Source organism: Martes martes (genome assembly GCF_963455335.1).
Source record: "Martes martes genome assembly, chromosome: 8".
Classification (NCBI taxonomy): domain Eukaryota; kingdom Metazoa; phylum Chordata; class Mammalia; order Carnivora; family Mustelidae; genus Martes; species Martes martes.
This window is the reverse complement of record NC_137895.1, coordinates 53651216-53670760: the sequence shown is the minus strand read 5'-3', so window position 1 is coordinate 53670760 and position 19545 is coordinate 53651216. Positions and strand designations below refer to the sequence as shown.

Genomic DNA, 19545 nt, shown 5'->3' with positions numbered 1-19545 from the left:
TTAAAGCCTCTGCCTTCGGCTCAGGTCATGATCCCGGGGTCCTGGGATCAAGCCCCATATCAGGCTCTCTGCTCAGCAGGGAGCCTGCTTCCTCCCTCTCTCTCTGCCTGCCTCTCTGCCTACTTGTGATCTCTGTCTGTCAAATAAATAAAACTTTTAAAAAAATAATTAAAAAAATATTGTTCAGGTTTCTGATAAGTTTAATGTGTCATGTGACATTTTTCAAGTCTTTCTTTTGAAATTTAACGATTTCTCAGAACTATACAATTATTCAAGATAAAAATTCACTTGATAGCACTGCATTACCTTTTAGTAAAGAAATGTACATTTAAATAAAAGTCATTTACTATAGGAAATTCCTATTTGTGCTAAAACTTGTATTTCCCAATTTTAGAACACTCAATTTTTAACTAATATAGATTTAAAAATTGTGGAAAAAGTAGATGCACCATTTTTTTCTAATGCATCATTTTAATTTTAAACCAGTTATCCTAATAGTGTTGACATGGTTCTGTGGAATCTGACCTTACATTAATAAGGACATGAATTTCTTTCATGAATTCCTTTCTTCTCCACAAATGTATTGCTTTTCCTTATTTCAACAAATAGTATTGTGTCAAACACAGAATAGCGTCGTAAAACCCCTTATTCTATCATAAAACACTTCTTCAAAGCCCTAAGGAAACCAGTACCAGATTTTACACCTTCAAATGCAAATGAACTCACTCACCCCACACTCCACTCAATGTGACTGTCCCAGCAATCTTGTCATTGCACACACTATTCATTAAGTCCTTCAGTACAGTTCCATTCAGCCCTGTGCCTGACACCACGCAGCTGCAGAGATGAATAACCAAGAAGTTACCTATGCAGAACTTACTATTGTCAAGAATTCAAAAAGACAGCAAATGAAAGCTAAGGGGACTAAAAGCTCCACTTCAAAAATTGAGCAGGAAATAACATATGCAGAATTAAATCTTGAAAATGCTTCTCAGGATCTTCAAGAAAACGACAAGAAACCCCCCTGCAAAGGTAAAACATTTAATACATACTCAGTATAAGTATGCTATTATACACAGTTGGGGTGCAGGGGCATAGAGAATGAGTAGGGAATGATCTCCCATATTTTTCATTTGTGAGGATCTGTGTGTGCAGCTGGAATACGGTATTGTAACGAAAATCTGAGGACTACATTTGTTCAGCCATTGCTAACTGATTGTCTTTCCCATATTTCTTGGGGTAATATATTTACTACAAATGCAATGGTATATTCTGAGAAAAGATTATAATGGTAGATACGGATTGGGGTGCAAGTTTTATATGTGATTCCCTGAACATCGTTGGTTCTCTCCTGTATTATTTTCTTAAAGGATTGTTACTACCCGTCCTTTCTCAGTGTTTTCAATTCTCTTCCTACTACTTACCTTCATGTCCAGAGAAGCTCATTGCTGGCATCCTGGGAATCACCTGCTTTGTCTTGATGTCCACTGTGGTCACAATAGCTGTTATTCCCTGTGAGTAATGTTTGAATGTCTACAAGGGAATTTTTCACTTTAATGATCATCAGTGCCTGGAAAAACTGTGTAACATTATGGAATTGAATTATCTCATTTTAATGCATATATGCTCTAAGTTTGGAAAGGTTATTTTGCTTTTGTGACATTAGAAATAACAGTAATGTAGAGAATATTAAAATTTGTTCAGATTTCATAACTCAAAGACAAGTTATAGCGGAGACCTTATTGAGAAATACACAAATTAATTCTTGAGATTGCATAAACCAAGTATTATAAGAAATGGTGAGATTTGATTCTTTAGGCTTTTGAAACATTTTCCCCACATGTTCATTACCTACTTACTGGGCTAAAATCCATTTTATTATGGAATTTTCTAATTCTAAACAATACACCAAAGTTCAAACTAAAAAACTCAAATCATTATGATTTATTTGGTTTAATATTAAGTATGTATGAAGATTGCTTTAATTTTTCTAGTTACTAAAGGACCAGAGCAGAACCAAACATCCCAGGAAACAAGGATCTCAAAAGGTACAGCATCATTTTAAAAATTCTAATATTATTATAGTTTCTATTTTATCTCTATCTCAGGCTAGGAAAAGATGATAATAGATTCTTTTGGGGAAAATAAATCAGAAAATCATCTAATAAACTTTCAGAAATAATGATTATAGGAGACTGCTTCTTCTAATATAACAATCTGAAGAAATAATCATTTAAAACCCCACATCCATTATTACCAATTGCCTCAAATTTCCTCCTATCATTTTACTATTCTAAAATAGTGGCTTCCTTCTGTGACTCTCAAGACATGTAGAGATGAATATTCTTGTGTATTTGCTTTATATGAACACATAATTTAGAGAATGACAGGCTAACCATTCTCTGTTGAGTGTGTGTAAGCATATTTTGTTCTATTTATACCATCCCGTGAGAGTACATGGATGTGTTATGCACACATATGTGTATGTAAATTAATTTGAATTTGTTAATATTCAAGGTTCTTTTGGATGATATCTCATAATCTTTCTTTAGTTTATCTCTGCGGTCATTGTCCAAAAGAGTGGTTTACATACTCCAACAATTGCTATTACATTAGCACTGAAGGAAAAACATGGAATGAGAGTTTGACGTTCTGTGCTTCCAAGAACTCTACCCTGCTCTCCATAGATGAAGAGGACCTGGTAAGATTTCAAATGTTTCCAGTCCTTGTCATATTTTGGATATGAGCTCATTTCTGAGTTTATAAAATGCAAATAGGTTTTTTACTCTGTGACTTGCATTTTTACTCTGAAATTGGATTCTTTTAATGAGAAAATTTATTAATGTTACTCTAGTTCAATTTACAATTTTGGTGATTGTTTTGGACCTATTTCAGAAGTTAGTCAAAATACATGAATATAATTTCCTATCTTATTCTCTAGGATTATCTGTTTTTCTTTATTTCTTTATTATTTTTTTATCTTTTAACCCTTAAAAAGAATTTATGACCATTTGGGAATTTATTTTTTGTGATGCTCTGTGAAGCTGTGAGATAAAATTAAAGATTACACTTTTCTACATCATTACCTAATTGTAGAGTATAATTTATACCAAAGCAGATCTTTTCTAAATAAATAACTTTATATATATATATAAACATATATATGTCACATATGCTCTAATCTACTTTATATAAATAATACAGGTATTAAATATCTTTATATAGATAATCATATAAACATATATCACAGTCTACAGTCTGTCACAACCCATAGCACTTTAAGTAAAATATAGAAACTTACCTTCCTTTACTGTGTGCTATTTATAATTTTCCTAAATATTTCTCTACTTACATTGAGAATCACATGGATATTAATATTTTGCTTCAACTATCAAATAATTTATGACACAGAGGTGAAAGGAAGTCCACTAAAGATAATGATAGTTTTAACCTTTCTTTTGTTCTCTTTCTTCTTGATGATCCAAGATTCCTCCTTTTATTTTTTAATTTCTCTTTAGATAATCCCCTTTATCAGTTCTTTCAGAGCAGGTCTGGTGGTGACACATTTTCATAGTTCTCCTTTATCGCAGAATGTCTTTATTTCCCCAACATTCCTGAGTGATATTTTTGTTGGATAGTCAAAGGTTTTTGATTAGAATAATGCATTCAGTGACTAAAAATTTTCCATTTTCCTAGCATGTCTTTTTCTTGTTATTTTGACTGGAGAGAAAAAAACATGTTTGGGACTTTTGTCTGTCCCCATTGGTGTCTGTGGGTTGCCAATCTCTCTGGCACCAGTCTGGGACATGTGAGGGAAAGAGATATTCCAGGGCACTCACAGCCATGTCATTCCTCATGCCCGGACTGCTGAGTTCTGTCAGCTTTCTTATCATCTTTCTGAGTCTATGTTGTCCTGTTTGTAATGTCCAGGGGTTTTAGCTCTATTTGGTAAGAGGAATAGCAAAAAGTTTTTCTTCTCTATCTTTCCAGAACAGGAAGTCTGATTTGTAGTATCAGATTTATAGTATCTGATTTGTAGTATCCTGGCAGCAAGTCTTTTATTAGATATATTATTTGTAAATATATCCTCTGAAGTCTATGATTTATCTTTCTTTTCTCTCCAAAGAGTAGAAATTGTCTGGATGAATTATACTTCATCAATTTCTTCTTTTATGGATCATGCTTTTGGTGTTCTAAGAAATCTCTGGCCTACTTTATGTAATGTGTGGTATATATAATGTGATATATATATATATTTTTTTAAATTTATTTGACAGAGATCACAAGTAGGCAGAGAGGCAGGCAGAGAGAGGAGGAAACAGGCTCCCCACTGAGCAGAGAACCCAATGCGGGGCTCGATCCCAGGACCCAGGGATCATGACCTGAGCCAAACGGAGACACTTAATGACTGAGCCACCCAGGTGCCCCACAGGTTTTCATTTTAATTCCAGTTAGTTAACTTACAGTGCAGTATTAGTTTCAGGTGTAGAATTTAGTGATTCATCACTTACATACAACACCTAGTACTCATCCACAACATTTGTTGAAAAGATTTTATTTCCTCCACTAACTGACTTTTCATCCTTCTTGAAATCTCCATTCCATATATATGTGGGTATATTTTGTACTCTCTATCAGTTTCATTAACCTCATTGTGTATTTTATGTCAATTTCATACTTTAAAAACCATCCTTTGTGTAAATTGTACATTCATTATAGTTCTTTTTTGACTTATCATACTTATTCTAGAACTTTGCCTAGATGCTCCCTCTTTATCTCTATCTTTCTAATTTTTTTTAATTAAGAATGGATATTAGTTTTATCGGTTACCTTTCATATCAGAGAATCACATGATTTGGTCTTCTTTACTCTGCTAATATGACAGATAAAGTTTATGGCATTTCAAATGTAAATCCAACATGGTATTACTTCAATAAATATACTTATGTTCACAGTCCTTTATTTTCACATATTTTCCAAATCTATTTGATTACCAAAAGCATGTAATTTACTTTTTTTAGTATTCCCATCAAAATGCACATAACACACAATATTGCATTATAAACACACACACACACACACACACACACACACAGATGTCATCTGTTGATGGACATCTGGGCTCTTGCCATATTTTGGCAATTGTGTTGTTATAAACATTGCTGCTATACACATAGAGTGCATGTGCCTCCTTTGAATCACTGTTTCTATCCTTTGAATAAATACCCAGTAGTGCAATTGCTGGATCATAGGGTAGCTCTATTTTCAGCTTTTTGAAGAAACTCCATACGTTTTCCAGAATGTCTGCACCAGTTTGCATCCCCACCAACAGTGTAAGAGGATTCCCCTTTCTTTGCATCTTTGACAACTTTGCCATCTTTTGGTGTTCTAAGAAATCTCTGGCCTACTTTATGTAATGTGTGGTATATATAATGTGATATATGTATCTTGTTTCTTGTTTCCTGACATTAATTTTGGCCATTCTGACCAGTGTGAGGTGGTATCTCCTTGTGGTTTTGATTTGTATTTCTCTGATGCCAAATGATATTGAATATTTTTTCATGTGTCTGTGGACATTTGTACATCTTCTTTGGAGGAATATCTATTCATGTCTTCTGCCTATTTCTTGACTGGACTTTTGGTATTTTGGGTGTTGAGTATGATAGCTTCTTTACATTTTGGATACTGATTATTCTTTGTTATCTACAGCATTCCCTGTGCCATTTTTAGTTTGAAGTTATTTAGTTATTATTCTTTTTGTTTTGTGTGAGGTACCTCCGAACGTTCGATCTTGCTAATGGTACTCTTCACACATATATTAACTGATCACCATCTTCTTCAAATTAATTCTGACTGAATTCCTATAAAATATATTACATTAGCACTAACATAACTCTTTTCTTCCAACTATTATAGGTAGGCCTCAATTTTTCAAAAATTTGCATTATGTTACTTTGGTTTTATGAAAGACCTATGTTAGTGCCAGTTTTTGCTGAGCAACAGAATTCTGAAGGGGATTTCTGCTTTCAGGCAAGAGGCAAAAAGTGAAAATTGTGTTCAGTGCTGGGTTTGCTGTTATAGAGGCAGCACATGCCCCAAGCAGTGAAAGTGGCCCCGTCACATTCCTTCCTCAGAAAATATACTTAGCATCTCAGTATCAAGCATAGCTTTCAACCATGTTTTTGAAGGTCTATGCTTCATCTTAATTTATTTTGTGCATCCATTAACAAGATGTGTCATAAGATATCAGAAAAGCCCAAGAGATTATTTGTTGGATCGGAGAATACTCAGCAACTTTTCCATATAAATAATGGTAATTGCTTCTTTAATTTACACCATTTCAGCTCAGGAAAGATTTCATAGGAAGATTATACTTCCAGATAGAGAGGGGAATCTGTACTTCTAACAATGTCATACTGAAGCCACCTAGCATTGATTTGAACACCAATTACACATATCTTTTCCTACACTGCATTCATGATTTCACATTGGTGATGTGAAATGAAGCATTCCTGGGGAATGTGCACCACAGAAATTAATAAATACTAAAAAAAAAAAAATGCTTTCTTCCTCCCTCCCCCACACCATGTGCCTGTATGCCAACACAAGTTTGCATCCATAAATGGTATAGATACAACTGTATGACGTTATAACGATGGCTTTAAATAATCTTATCTTCAAAAGCAATTCCAAAAGGAAAATACACATACAGATTATTAAATTACCACAGGTTTACCATTTCTGCTATTCTTTATTCATTGTTGTAGGTTTGTGTTACAATCTAGCAACATCTACTTTAAGCTTGAAGAATATTTTTGGAAGACAGGTCTATGAAGATGAAATTCTCTTATGTTTTGTGTTTGTCATGGGGCCTTATGTACCTTCTTTTTTGACACCGTTTTGCTGAATTTATAATTCTTGCTTGACAAGACTTTTTGTTTTATCTTGTTTTGCTTTAGATTTCTTTTGTGTGGGGAGAAAGCTTTTTGTTTTTGTTTTTTGTACTATCAGCTCTGAATTTGACCTTCCCTCTCTTTCATTTTTCATTATTTCTTGTGAGAACTCATCTATTGACCATATTGTTATTTTCCTAAATGTAATGACAAGTTTTTCTCTCACTGCTGTCAAGACCTCTTTATGTTTGTTTGCCTTCTGTTTTGTTTTGTTTTGTTTTTTTGAATTCCTGGAACCAAACCACATAACATAAAATTTACCATATTGACATTACCTATATTAAAAAAAATGGACTATCTTCTACGCAACTTCAGGTTTATAGCAAAACTCAGACAAGACACAGAGATTTCCTGTATTCCCCTACTGTCTGTATCTATGCATGTGTAGTGCACAGACTCTCTCACTTTCAGTATCCCTCAGTGGAGTTATTTATTTGCTACAATTGATAAACCTATAATGACACATTTTTATCACCCAAAGACCATGGTACACTTTAAAATTTCCTCTTGATATTGTGCATTTTATGAGTTTGGAGAAATATGTGATGACATGTTAAACCATTATGGGGTTATACAGAATAGTTTCACTGCCTTAAAAATCCTCTGCGCTCCACCTATCCATCTTTCCTTCCCTGCTAAACCCTGTCAAACACTGATCTTTTCACTATCTCTATAGTTTTCATTTCTCCAGACTGGCATATAGTGGGAATCATACACTATCTCACGTCTGGTATTACATTTAACTATATCATGCATCTTCACTAACTTTAAGCATACAGCTTAGGGAGCTCACTATATTCACATTGAGCCCAATAGATCCTTAGAACTTTTCACCTTGTGAAGCTGGAACTCAATACTCCTTGAACAATAATTCCCCTCCTCCATGTACCCTTCAAGCCTTAGTAATCACCATCCTACTTCTGTATCTATCAGTTTCACTCCTTTAGATACGTCACATAAATGGGATCATACACTTTGTGTGTGTCTGTGTGTGTGTGTGTGTGACTGGCTTATTTCTTTTAGCATAACGTCCTGGAGCATGTGATGGGATTTCCTTCCTTTTCAAGGCTGAATAACATTGCACTGTTATGTGTATACTGTTTTCTTGATCCATTCATCCACCAACTTTTGAGTTGCTTCTAACACTTGGCTCTTGTGAATAATGCTGCAGTGAGCATTGGTGTACAATTATCTCTTTGAAACTTTGCTTTCAATATTTTCATGTGTTTTCCTATATGTGGAATTGCTGATTCATGATTTTATTCTATTTTTAGTTTTTTGAAGAATCTCCATATTGTTTTTCATAATGGCTGACCAATTTACATTCCCAACAGCAGTGTACAAGTGTCCTCTTTTTCCTGCAGTGTCTTCACTGACTCTTTTTTTTAAGAGTATGAGGTGATATCTCATTGAGGTTTTGATTTGCATTTCTCTGATCATTAGTGATATTGAACATCTTTTTGTATGGTTTTTGGCCACTGACATATTTTCTTTGGGAAAAAAAATGTCTATTTAATTCTTTTACCCATTTTTAAATGGGTTATTTGGTTTTTGTTGTTGTTACTGACTTGCAGGATTTCTTATATATTTTAGATATGAATCCCTTGTTTGATATATGATTTGAAATTGCTTTTTTTTTGTTTCTTTTCATTCTGTTGATCAATCCCTTTGATGCACAGAAATGTTTTAGTTTGATGTAACCCATTTGTCTACAATGGACTCTTACCTTGTGGTCTGTGCTTTTGGTGTCATATCCAAGAAATTGTTGCCAAATATGATGTTTATTTCCCCAACGTTCTTTTCAAGGAATTTTATAGCTTTATATCTTTTTTTTTTAAAGGTTTTCATGTATTTATTTGGGAGAGAGAGAGAGAATGAACAGAATAAAGGGCCAGAGGGAGAAGCAGACTCCCAACAGAGCAGAGAGCCCAATGCTGAGCTCCACCCAGGGACTCCAGGAACATGACCTGAACCAAAGGCAGATGACCAACTGGCCAAGCCAACCAGGCATCCCAAAAGTTGTACATCTTAAGTTTAGGTCTTTAGTGCATTTTGAGTAAACTTTAGTTTATGGTGTCAATGTAAGCTTCGAACTTCATCATTTGGATAGCATGTGGATAGTTAGTTTCCCATCACCATTTGTAAAAGATACTGTCCTTTCCCCATTGAATAGTCTTGGCAACCTTAGCAAAAATGATTAGAAGGAATATACAACCGTTGGGTCTGGATGTATCTTTTAATTATTATTTCCTTTGGGATTTATGGTTTGGGGCTTCCTATTGTTACATCTTGCTGAGGTCAGCTCGTATGCATAGTCTGAAATAGTGTCCAGGGCAGATATAGATTCTGTGGTAGATAACGTGGTCTAACGCTGATGGAGGTGGAAGATGTATCACCCATTCCCTGTTTTCATACTGACTTAAGTCATGTCTTAATCCACTCTGTTCCCTCAAGAGTATTTTTTTGTGTTCTCAAGTGATCTTCAGTCATCTCGGTGTGATGTCCTGAGATGTGGATTTATTTTTTTTAACTTATTTTTTAGAGATTTTTAAATTTATTTATTTTTGCAAGAGCGAGAAGCAGAGAGAGAGAACATATGTGAGCATGAGTCGCACGTGTGTGTGTGTGTGTGTGTGTGTGTGTTGGGGGGAAGTGCTCATAACTTCACTAGCAGTTCTCAAGTCTCCTTTCGCTTTTACTTTCTAGTGGGTTCATCTTGGTCTCTCCCTGTGCACAGACTTTTTTTTCTTCCATCTGCCAAGAATGCATAGAGAGCTCAGGTCAACTCTTCTGTCATACCTTCCCTTACCAATATCTTCCCATTATATTTATGGGAGTCAGAGCGATTGACACAAAGACCACACTAGCACTTTGAGCTAGAAAATCAACAGACTCCTTTGCCCCCTTCCCGACTGCTAACCAAGTCTCCCCTGTGGCACCAGCACCATTGCTACTTGCAGCTTCTCCAACTGTAAAAACTACAGTTCTTCTTGATCACTGAGCTATGGTGATGGGGGGTAGGGGGAGGCACAGGAGCTGTCCTACATAAGAAAATCACAAGGTACTGGGGCACCTGGGTGGCTCAGTGGGTTAAAGCCTCTGCCTTTGGCTCAGGTCATGATCCCAGCATCCTGGGATCAAGCCCCGCATCAGGCTCTCTGCTCAGCAGGGAGTCTGCTTCCTCCTCTCTCTCTGCCTACTTGTGATCTCTGTCTGTCAAATAAATAAATAAAATCTTAAAAAAAAAAAAAAAGAAAATCACAAAGTGTTTCTTCTTACTTAAATCTCTAGGATTTTTCCCAATGTACATATTTCACAAAGTATTTTTAACCTTTTTTTCACTTATCAGAAACCCAAAATTGTTCTTTGTCAGTTTCTCCTCCTACTTAGCCCTGGTAGGACACTTTTTTTAGTGTGTTCAGTGTGATACAAAAAATATATAGACAGATACTATAAGGAAAGAATTAACTTTATTGTTATTACAAAATTCAAATGAGTATAAGAGCTCCTAATTGATTTCTAATAAAATCTGCTTTCTCACAGTATTTGTTGAACTTCCTCACCCCATCTTCATGGATTAGAGGCCCCCAGAGAATCAATAATAATTCATCTGTGTGGCCAAAAGGCACAACTTTCTTCTCAAAAATGTAAGTTTCCTGAGAATGTTTATATTTTATAATTTAAAAGAATTAATCTTACAAGAAAAAACATTAATATGTGAGCAACTAGAAAACACAAATGTTGCAGTGTTTTCATAGAACAATGACAAAGGAAATATTTAGATTTGTTACTTAACTATTAGTCAAAATAAATTATTTATTCATCAAAAAATATTATGGTATTTATCACTAAATTAATGAGATGTAATTCTCTGTATTTCAGACCATCAGTATCTTCAGAGAGTGACAAGAATTGTTCATTTTTCATCTTCAGTTCAAAGATAGTATCTAATGGATCTTGCTTAGAATTAAGACGATACGTTTGTAAGCACCAGATATTAGTTACCTAATTTGGGAATAATGCTCTGTCACCATCTAAAGAACTATCTCTCATTTCTCCAAAAGACATACAATTGCCTTCTCAGAATATTTTTAAGATGTTATTTTTTTAGAGAAATTTTAGGTTCACAGCAAAATTAAGAGGAAAGTACAGAGATTTCCTTAATTGCTCCTGTTTGCACACATGTTGGCCTTTCCCATCATCAGTAACACTCACTAGAATCATTCATTAGTTACAAGGATGAACTTGCAATGATGCATCAAATTCTTCCAAAGTCCAAAGTGTACCTGGGGTTTCAACCTTGGTGTTGGTGTCATACTAATATAAAAAATAAATACTCAGGTATAGATCATATATTTCTTAATCTTTTGCTATTTATTAAAATGAATTCTATTTAAATTACCAATCATAATATTAAGCACTGTTTTTGTAAATTTCTCAATAAGGTAAATAATTCTATTAATAATTCCAAATGAATTGATTTGTCCTAGTCCTTCAAGGGCTACAAATGAGGGTTGAACAGCCCTGGGTGACAAGGTTATCAGTCAGATGAGTCAGGACACAGAAACCAGGGGAACTTTGAGACAAACGATTATTATCTATTTGTAAAAGAAAGCCTACTAAGAAAAAAAGCTACTAAGATAAAATTATAAGAATACTTTAGGATTAAAGGAGAGTACCCAAAGGAGAGATCACTGGGAAGCCAGATCTTTTCTCTGAAGATGAAATTTAGATATCACTGAAGACAGTGTGACCACACACAACTTCATGGCAACATGTTCATGGGATTGGCCTGGGACAGAGCAATTCCACAGTTTACACCTGACCGTAGTGAGGATGGATCTCAGGCCATGACTGGCAAGCAGGAAGAATTCCTTGCTAGACTATTAGAAGGTGCAGAGTAGAGGGCAGGAAGCTTTGACTGGGACTGGCCACAATACTTGCTGGAGGCTGAATACATAGGACTTCAGTATGCATGCAGTTGGCAACCAAGCCACAGCAGCCAAACACCCTGAAAACACCATGAAATCAGGGAGAAGAGCCCTTTCTGCTGCAGTTTTTCTCCATTGCCTTTTTTTTTTTCAAATTGTAGATTTATTATTATTTTTTTTAATCAGCCGGTTAACCCATCCCCCCGTTCAACCCCCGTCTGTAACCCTGTTTGGTTCCCAGAGTCCAGTGTGTTCAAGGTTTGTCTCCCTCTCTGATTTATTCCCATTCAGTTTTGCCTCACTTTCCTTATGGTCCTCTATGCTATTCCTTATGTTCCACATATGAGTGAAACCATATGATAATTGTCTTTCTCTTATTGGCTTATTTTACTTAACATAATCCCCTTCAGTTCCATCCATGTCAGTGCTAATGGTGGGTATTTGTCCTTTCTGATGGCTGAGTAATATTCCGTTTTATATATGGACTACATCTTCTCTATCCATTCATCTGTTAATGGACATCTCATCTCCTTCCACACTTTGGCTATTATAGACATTGCTACTATGAACATTGGGGGGGCTTGAACCCCTTCTTTTCACTAAGCCTGTATCTTTGGGGTAAATACCTAATTGCTGGGCGGTGGTATAGCTCTGTTTTTAAAGTCTTAAGGAACCTTCATACTGTTTTCCAGAGTGGCTATACTGACTAACATTCACATGAACAATGTAGGAGGGTTTCCCTTTCCTCACATGCTTGTCAACACTTGTTGTTCCTGTCTTGTTAATTTTTGCCATTCTAACTCATGTAAGGTGGTATCACATTGTGGTTTTGATTTGTATTTCCCTGATGGCTAGAGATGTTGCACATTTTTTCATGTGCCTGTTAGTCATTTGTATGTCTTTTTGGAGAAGTGTCTGTTCATGTCTTCTGCCCATTTAATGACTGCATTATTTCTTTTTTGGGTGTTGAGTGTGAGAAGTTCTTTATACATCTTAGATACCAGCCATTTATCTGATATGTCATTTGCAAATAACTTCTCTAATTCCATGGGATGCCTCTTAGTTTTGTTAATTGTTTCCTTTGCTGTGCAAAAGCTTTTTATCTTGATGAAGTCCCAAAAGTTCCCTTTTGCTTTCCTTGCCTTTAGAGATGTGTCTTAAGAGGTCTCTGTGGCTGGTGTTGGAGAGGTTACTGCCCAAGTTCTCCTCTAGGATTTTGATGGATTCCTGTCTCACATTTAGGTCTTTCATCCATTTTGAGTTTATCTTTGTGTATGGTGTAAGAGGTTCTTCTCTCTATGGCTGACAATTTTCCCTGTACCATTTATTGAAGAGACTTTTTTTCCCACTGGGTATTCTTTCCGGATTTGTCAAAGATTAATTGGCCATAGAGTGGGAGGACCATTTCCGGGCTCTCTATTCTGTTTCATTCATCTATATGTCTGTTATTGTGCCAATACCATGCTGTCTTGATGACCACACCATTGTAATAGAGCTTGAAGTCAGGCATTGTGATGCCCTCAGCTTTGGTTTTCTTTTTCAACATTCCCCTGGTAATTCAGGATCTTTTCTGGTCCCATACAAATTTTAGGATTATTTGTTCCATTGCCTTTTATCCATATAACTCAACCTCATGTGAGCTAACAGGGGTAAATGTTTATAGCACCTAGCTCCATTACCTGAGAACCCAGGGCACTGAGGGACCCATTTGGAGCTGAGAGTACTAAATTGTTAACAGGCACTCAGGGTTATCATGCAACAACCACAGAGTTGCTCTGTAAGAGCCATTCACATCTGCCCCACGTCCTCTGAGAATGGAACCAAATTTATCTTCAGAATCAATTTTAGTGCAGCACTGTGCAAGGTTTGGTACATTATTTGGTAGAGATAGGTTTTTCATGGAATAATAACCAGTGTCCTTTGATACTCTTTCTTGTGTTTTGTTTTCCTCACCTGAATTCCAGATATATTGGAAGACATCTTGTTTTATTAAATTCTTCACATCACCACCTCTGTTATTCTTTACTATCATGCTAAAAAATACTTTGAAGTGAAAATGAATTTTAAATAGTGAGGAAAACAAGAATTAAAAGCATAAAGATATTTGTGCAGAGCAAACAGCTAGTTATTGCCAGAATTCAGGACAGACATTACTAATTTGATAATGATGCAAAGATATTTCTACCCTAATTCAATGACAACAGGAAGAGAGATAAAACTCGATAATTATTTGCAAAATAAATTCATATTTTATATATATTTAGCTCTTTGAAGACATATCCTGTATATTATTTATATTTATTCCTCATTATTATATAGAGAAGTTATGTGAATATTCTAAATCAATTTCATATAATATTTAAACAGTAGCTATAATTAATTGCTGAAGTTGTGTTACAAACAATACAGGATTGCATTGAGGTTTAAAAAGAAACACTTATTTCTCATTCACCAGTTTGTGTTTTCGCTATGTTTTAGTTGATTGGGGCTGGGCATATATGGATTTGGCTCCAGGCTATAGATTCAGCTCAGATCTTTTTTCCATATTTTATTCTTAGAAGAACAAGTTACCTTGTATATTCACTAGATCTCAGTCATTTTGACTTAAGAACTTGATCTTTCTGTGCCATCTCCTGTGACATGATGATAATTGTAGCCACCTCATAGGACTGATCTAAGGATCAATAATGTAATGCCTGAAGATCCTTAAAATATAGCCTAACCTCATGATGTTCTGGCTATTGTGATCTCTTCATATTTTGCTTTATCAAATATTCAATAACAGTCATTTTCCAAAAAACTTGTGCCCTATAACTGTCTTCTTCCTTCCAACCATTGAAATAACCAGGAATCAGAAATATAATCAGGGGAGGTGAACCATGAGAGACTATGGACTCTGAAAAACAACCTGAGGGTTTTGAAGGGGCGGGGGGTGGGAGGTTGGGGGAACCAGGTGGTGGGTACTAGGGAGGGCACGGATTGCATGGAGCACTGGGTGTGGTGAAAAAACAATGAATACTGTTATGCTGAAAAGAAATAAAACATTAAAAAAAAAGAAATATAATCTGACTTAACCAGTTTGATAATATACATCAAAGATATTTGCATTTTCAAACAGGTTTTTGAAAAATTTGATATGGGTCATGTATGCTCCCTAAACAAGAGTAGGTTTTTTTCTGGAGATGTATTTCCTGTTTTGAAATCAAGTTGCAATCAGTTGTTACTGATCGAGGACCCCAGTGTTCTCACCCAGTGTGTTATATGGACATATGTAAAGGCTATCTCTTTTGGAATTGGAGAAATTTGAAAGGGATTGTCATGTTTGACAAGATAGCCTGTTCAGTTTCTAGATTTGGAATTTTGTTTCCTGGATAAAATAAGTCATTAACATTTAAAAACTGCTACTCTGCCCTATGTTTTATGAGGCTCTTCCCTTAATTACAACCATTATCACTTTGTGGCTTCTCTTAAGGAAACATGTAAAAATTTAGTTTGTGTAGCTCTAAATGCTCTGGATTGAAGAGAGTAATAATCCAATCAGAGATGAGGAGCAAATATAATTTTTAAAAGAGATCAATGTGATAACATCAAAAATTAAACGCATGTATAATTAGGATCTTTCAAGGAAAGGGAAACAATTGGAGTAATTTTTACTGTGACTTTTTACTGTCTGGCATAGATTTATTAAAGTAAAATTCCAAAAGACTGAGTCTATGTTTTTACATTTAAGCAAGGACATTATTGGGGCACTTGGGTGGCTCAGTGGGTTAGAGCCTCTGCCTTTGGCTTGGATCATGATCCCAGGGTCCTGGGATGGAGCCCTACATTGGGCTCTCTGCTCAGTGGGGAGCCTGCTTCCCCCTCTCTCTCTGCCTACCTCTCTGCCTACTTGTGATCTCTCTCTCTCTGTCAAATAAACAAATAAAATCTTTAAAAAAAAAAGAAAAGACATTATTTATACAAAAATATATAAATTGTTTAATTAAAAACAGCCAGAACAATAGATATAAGCACCTCAATTTCAAGACAACAGTGAATTTTACATTACTTGGCATTATTAATAAATGCTTTAAACGTTACAATCCTATTATGTGGCTAAGAGAAAATAGATTATTAATTTAGTTTATGAAAATACAATAAAATAAAATATACTGATCACTCATATTGCTAACCTGCTTCATCCATTGTTTAAAAAGTTCAAGTATTTGTCCTGATTTCAATAGCATGAATACGGTTTTAAATTCCACTTTCTAGGTTTTAGAAGGCTAAAGCTTGTTTATCCAAATTCTCCTAGAAATTATGGTATACGTAAATATCTTTAGAAAGTATAAACAAACATGTGCCCTTACCTTGATACAAGATACAAGATGAAAAAGAAGTCTGAGGTCCGTACTAACTTGGTAGAGTAAGAGGATCCTGAGCTGACCTTCTTCCCCGCACACAGATGATCTACAACTACATATGAAGAAGGACCTCAAGACTAGAAGATCAGCTCTACACAACTAAAGATATGAAAAAAAAAAAAATAGTTACATCCAGAAGAGTAGATAGGGCAAGACATGACTTGGTCATGATCCACAGCCCCCATGAGGTCACCCACAGCTGGCTGAGATCTCACAGGCACTGAGTCCTCTCTGAAAAATGAGAGGATCTGGCTTTGCTTTGGACATCCCCCTATCCTGAGGATCTGTACTGGGATGAAGAGTCCCGTCACCTCTGGCTTCAAAATTTAGCTGGCTTTATCTGCAGGAACATTGAAAATCAGTAGAGCTTAACTCTGAGAGATCTCAAGTGTTATAGGAAAACAAGACTCTGCTCTTATAAGGCCCACAAAACTCACTTGCACTGAGACCCAGCAGAGAGGCAGCAGTTTGAAAAGTGCTTGACCCACATGTGAAGATTTAATGACTAATTTTAGAGTGTTCCCCAGAGGCAGAAATGGAAGGGCTTGAGGGCACCATTTTTCTTACCCACCTTTTGCCCAGCTTCCCTGATGTTTTGGATTCCAGGTTTGACAGTCTCCATCCACCTTTCCAGTAGTGTTTGCCCAACCTTGGTGTTCTCTAGCAGACCCACCTGCCCAATGCGTGTGTCCTGGCAGATGTCCTTAAAAGAGACTCCTGCCCTACCACACCCTAAGGGAAACTTAGACTGAAGTCAGTGAGCCACAAAGTGGCACAGCTCCATCATATGCAGGAGAATGTATCAGTATGGATCACTGCCAAAGTGACTACCACACCTCCACACCTACCAGACAGGCTTGGCTGTATCTGGCATGTCTTCAAAGTGCCTTATGGACCACCAAACCCAGTGGACCATCTCAGGTGGGACCAATACCCCTGAAAAGGCACCCATCCTGCATCCTGCACATCCAGTGGGTGGCCTCACTAGGACTAGAACTCCTCCAAAGGAAATCCTGTCATGGTTGCCCTTGCCCATCAGTATGCCTGCAATATTTGTGGCTGAGTCATACAGCCAGCAACACTAGAGACTTGTCCTGTCCAAAAGCATACCTTCAATATTTCTACCCAGGCCTCCTAGTGGCGGTATCAGGGGTCAGTGCTCTCTAACAGTGTGACTAAACAAAGAAAAAAAGAAAAACCATGAATCATCTTTATCCTGCCTATAAAAGACTCACTTTAGACTGAAAGATAGTCTGAAAGATAGATGTTCATCATCTTGCCATTATTCTTATAATCTTCAATTCCTGCTGGTTGGTCTCACTTTTTTCTTTTCTTTTTTTAAATTTTATTTATTTGACAGAGAGAGATCACAAGTAGGCAGAGAGGCAGGCAGAGAGAGAGGAGGAAGCAGGATCCCCGCTGAGCAGAGAGCCCGATGTGGGGCTCGATCCCAGGACCCTGAGATCATGACCCGAGCTGAAGGCAGAGGCTTTAACCCACTGAGCCACCCAGGTGCCCCATAAGAACTGCTTCTTTGAAAAAATATAGAAAATTGAAAAAACCTGAACCAGAATTGTCAGGAAAAAAAGAGTGACGACCCAAATAAATCCATTAAGAAATGAATAGCAGTAGTTACAAGACATAGCTCAGAAATACAGAAGATAATAAGAGACTTTTTGTAACCAATTACATGCCAAAAAACTGGACAATCTAGAAGAAATGGACCAATTCTTAGAAATATACAAATTTTCAAGATTGAATCAAGAATAAACAGAAAATTTAAACAAAAATTAGTAGTAAATAAATTGAATCAATAATCAAAACACCCCTGATGGCTTTGCAGGTAAATTCTACCAAGCACTTAAAGAAGACCTAATACCAGATACATGAAAAATGGTCAGCATCATTCAACATCTAGGAAATAACAAATCAAAACTACAATGAGATACTAGCACACACCAGTCAGAATGGCTAAAATGAACAACTCAGGAAACAACAGATGTTGGAGAGAATGCAGAGAAAGGGGAACCCTCTTGGGCTGCCTAGGTGGCTCAGTTTGTTAAGTGTCTGCCTTCAGCTCAGGTCATGATCCGAGGGTCCTGGGATTGAGCCCCACATCAGACTTCCTGCTGAGTGGGGAGCCTGTTTCTCCCTCTGCCCCTCCCCTCCATTCATACGCTCTTTCTGGTTCTCACTTTCTCTTTCAAATAAATAAATTTTGGGAATGCAAACTGGTGCAACCACTCTGGAAAACACTATGGAGGTTCCTCAAAAAGTTAAAAATAGAACTGCCCTATGACCCAGCAATTTCACTGCTATGTATTTATGAAAAGGACACAAAAAATAGTGATTCAAAGGGGACAATGCATCCCAGTATTTATAGCAGCAATGTTCACAATTGCCAATATATGGAAAGAGCCCAGATGTCCATCGACAGATGAATGCATAAAGAAGTTTTATATGCACACACAGACATATGTGTGTGTGTGTCTATGTGTGTACAGTGGATTACTAGTCGGCCATAGAAAAGAATGAAATCTTGCCATTTGCAATGACATGGATCGAACTAGAGGGTATTATCCCAAGTGAAATAAGTCAGTCAGAGAAAGACAATACCATATGATTCCACTCATATGTGCAATTTAAGAAACAAAAGAGATGAACATAGGATAGGGGAAGGGAGGAAAAATAAAATAAGATAAAAACAGAGAGGGAGGCAAACCATAAGAGACTCTTAACCATAGGAAACAAACTGAAGGTTGCTGAAGAGGAGGTGGGACAGAAGGGGTAGTTGGTGGATGGACATTAAGGAGGGCACTTGATATAATGAGCACTTGGTGTTGTATGCAACTAATGAATCACTGAATTCTACCCCTGAAGCTAATAATACATTATATGTTAACTAAATTTGATTTAAATTAAAAAATCTGAAAAAAAACTTAATACCTATTTTTCTCAAGTTAACCCCAAAATTGAAGACAATGGAAAGCTTCTAAGTTCATTCTTTGTGGATAGCATTACCCTGATCAAAACCAAACAAGGACACAACACACACACACACACACACACACACACACACAGAATTTTAGAGGCCAATATCTGTAATGAACATGCAAAAATCTTCACCAAAATATTAGCAAACTGAATTCCACAATACAGCAAAAGGATTAGACAACATGATCAAGTGGGATTTATTCCAAGTATGCAAGAATGGTTTAATATCTGCAAATCAATAAACTTGATACATCACATTAACAA

General features: G+C 36.3%; 1 protein-coding gene across 1 annotated transcript; it reads left to right on the top strand.

The window, feature by feature from the left end:
• Window positions 1-845: 845 nt before the first annotated feature.
• On the top strand, window positions 846-10962 carry LOC308347056 (NKG2-A/NKG2-B type II integral membrane protein-like; the record flags this gene model as incomplete). The annotated part of the gene is made up of 5 exons (XM_080810216.1): window positions 846-1032; window positions 1371-1514; window positions 2553-2701; window positions 10497-10600; window positions 10836-10962. 5 exons carry the CDS (start codon window positions 846-848, stop codon window positions 10960-10962), a joined length of 711 nt encoding a protein of 236 aa, XP_080666342.1.
• Between the last annotated feature and the right edge of the window lie 8583 nt (window positions 10963-19545).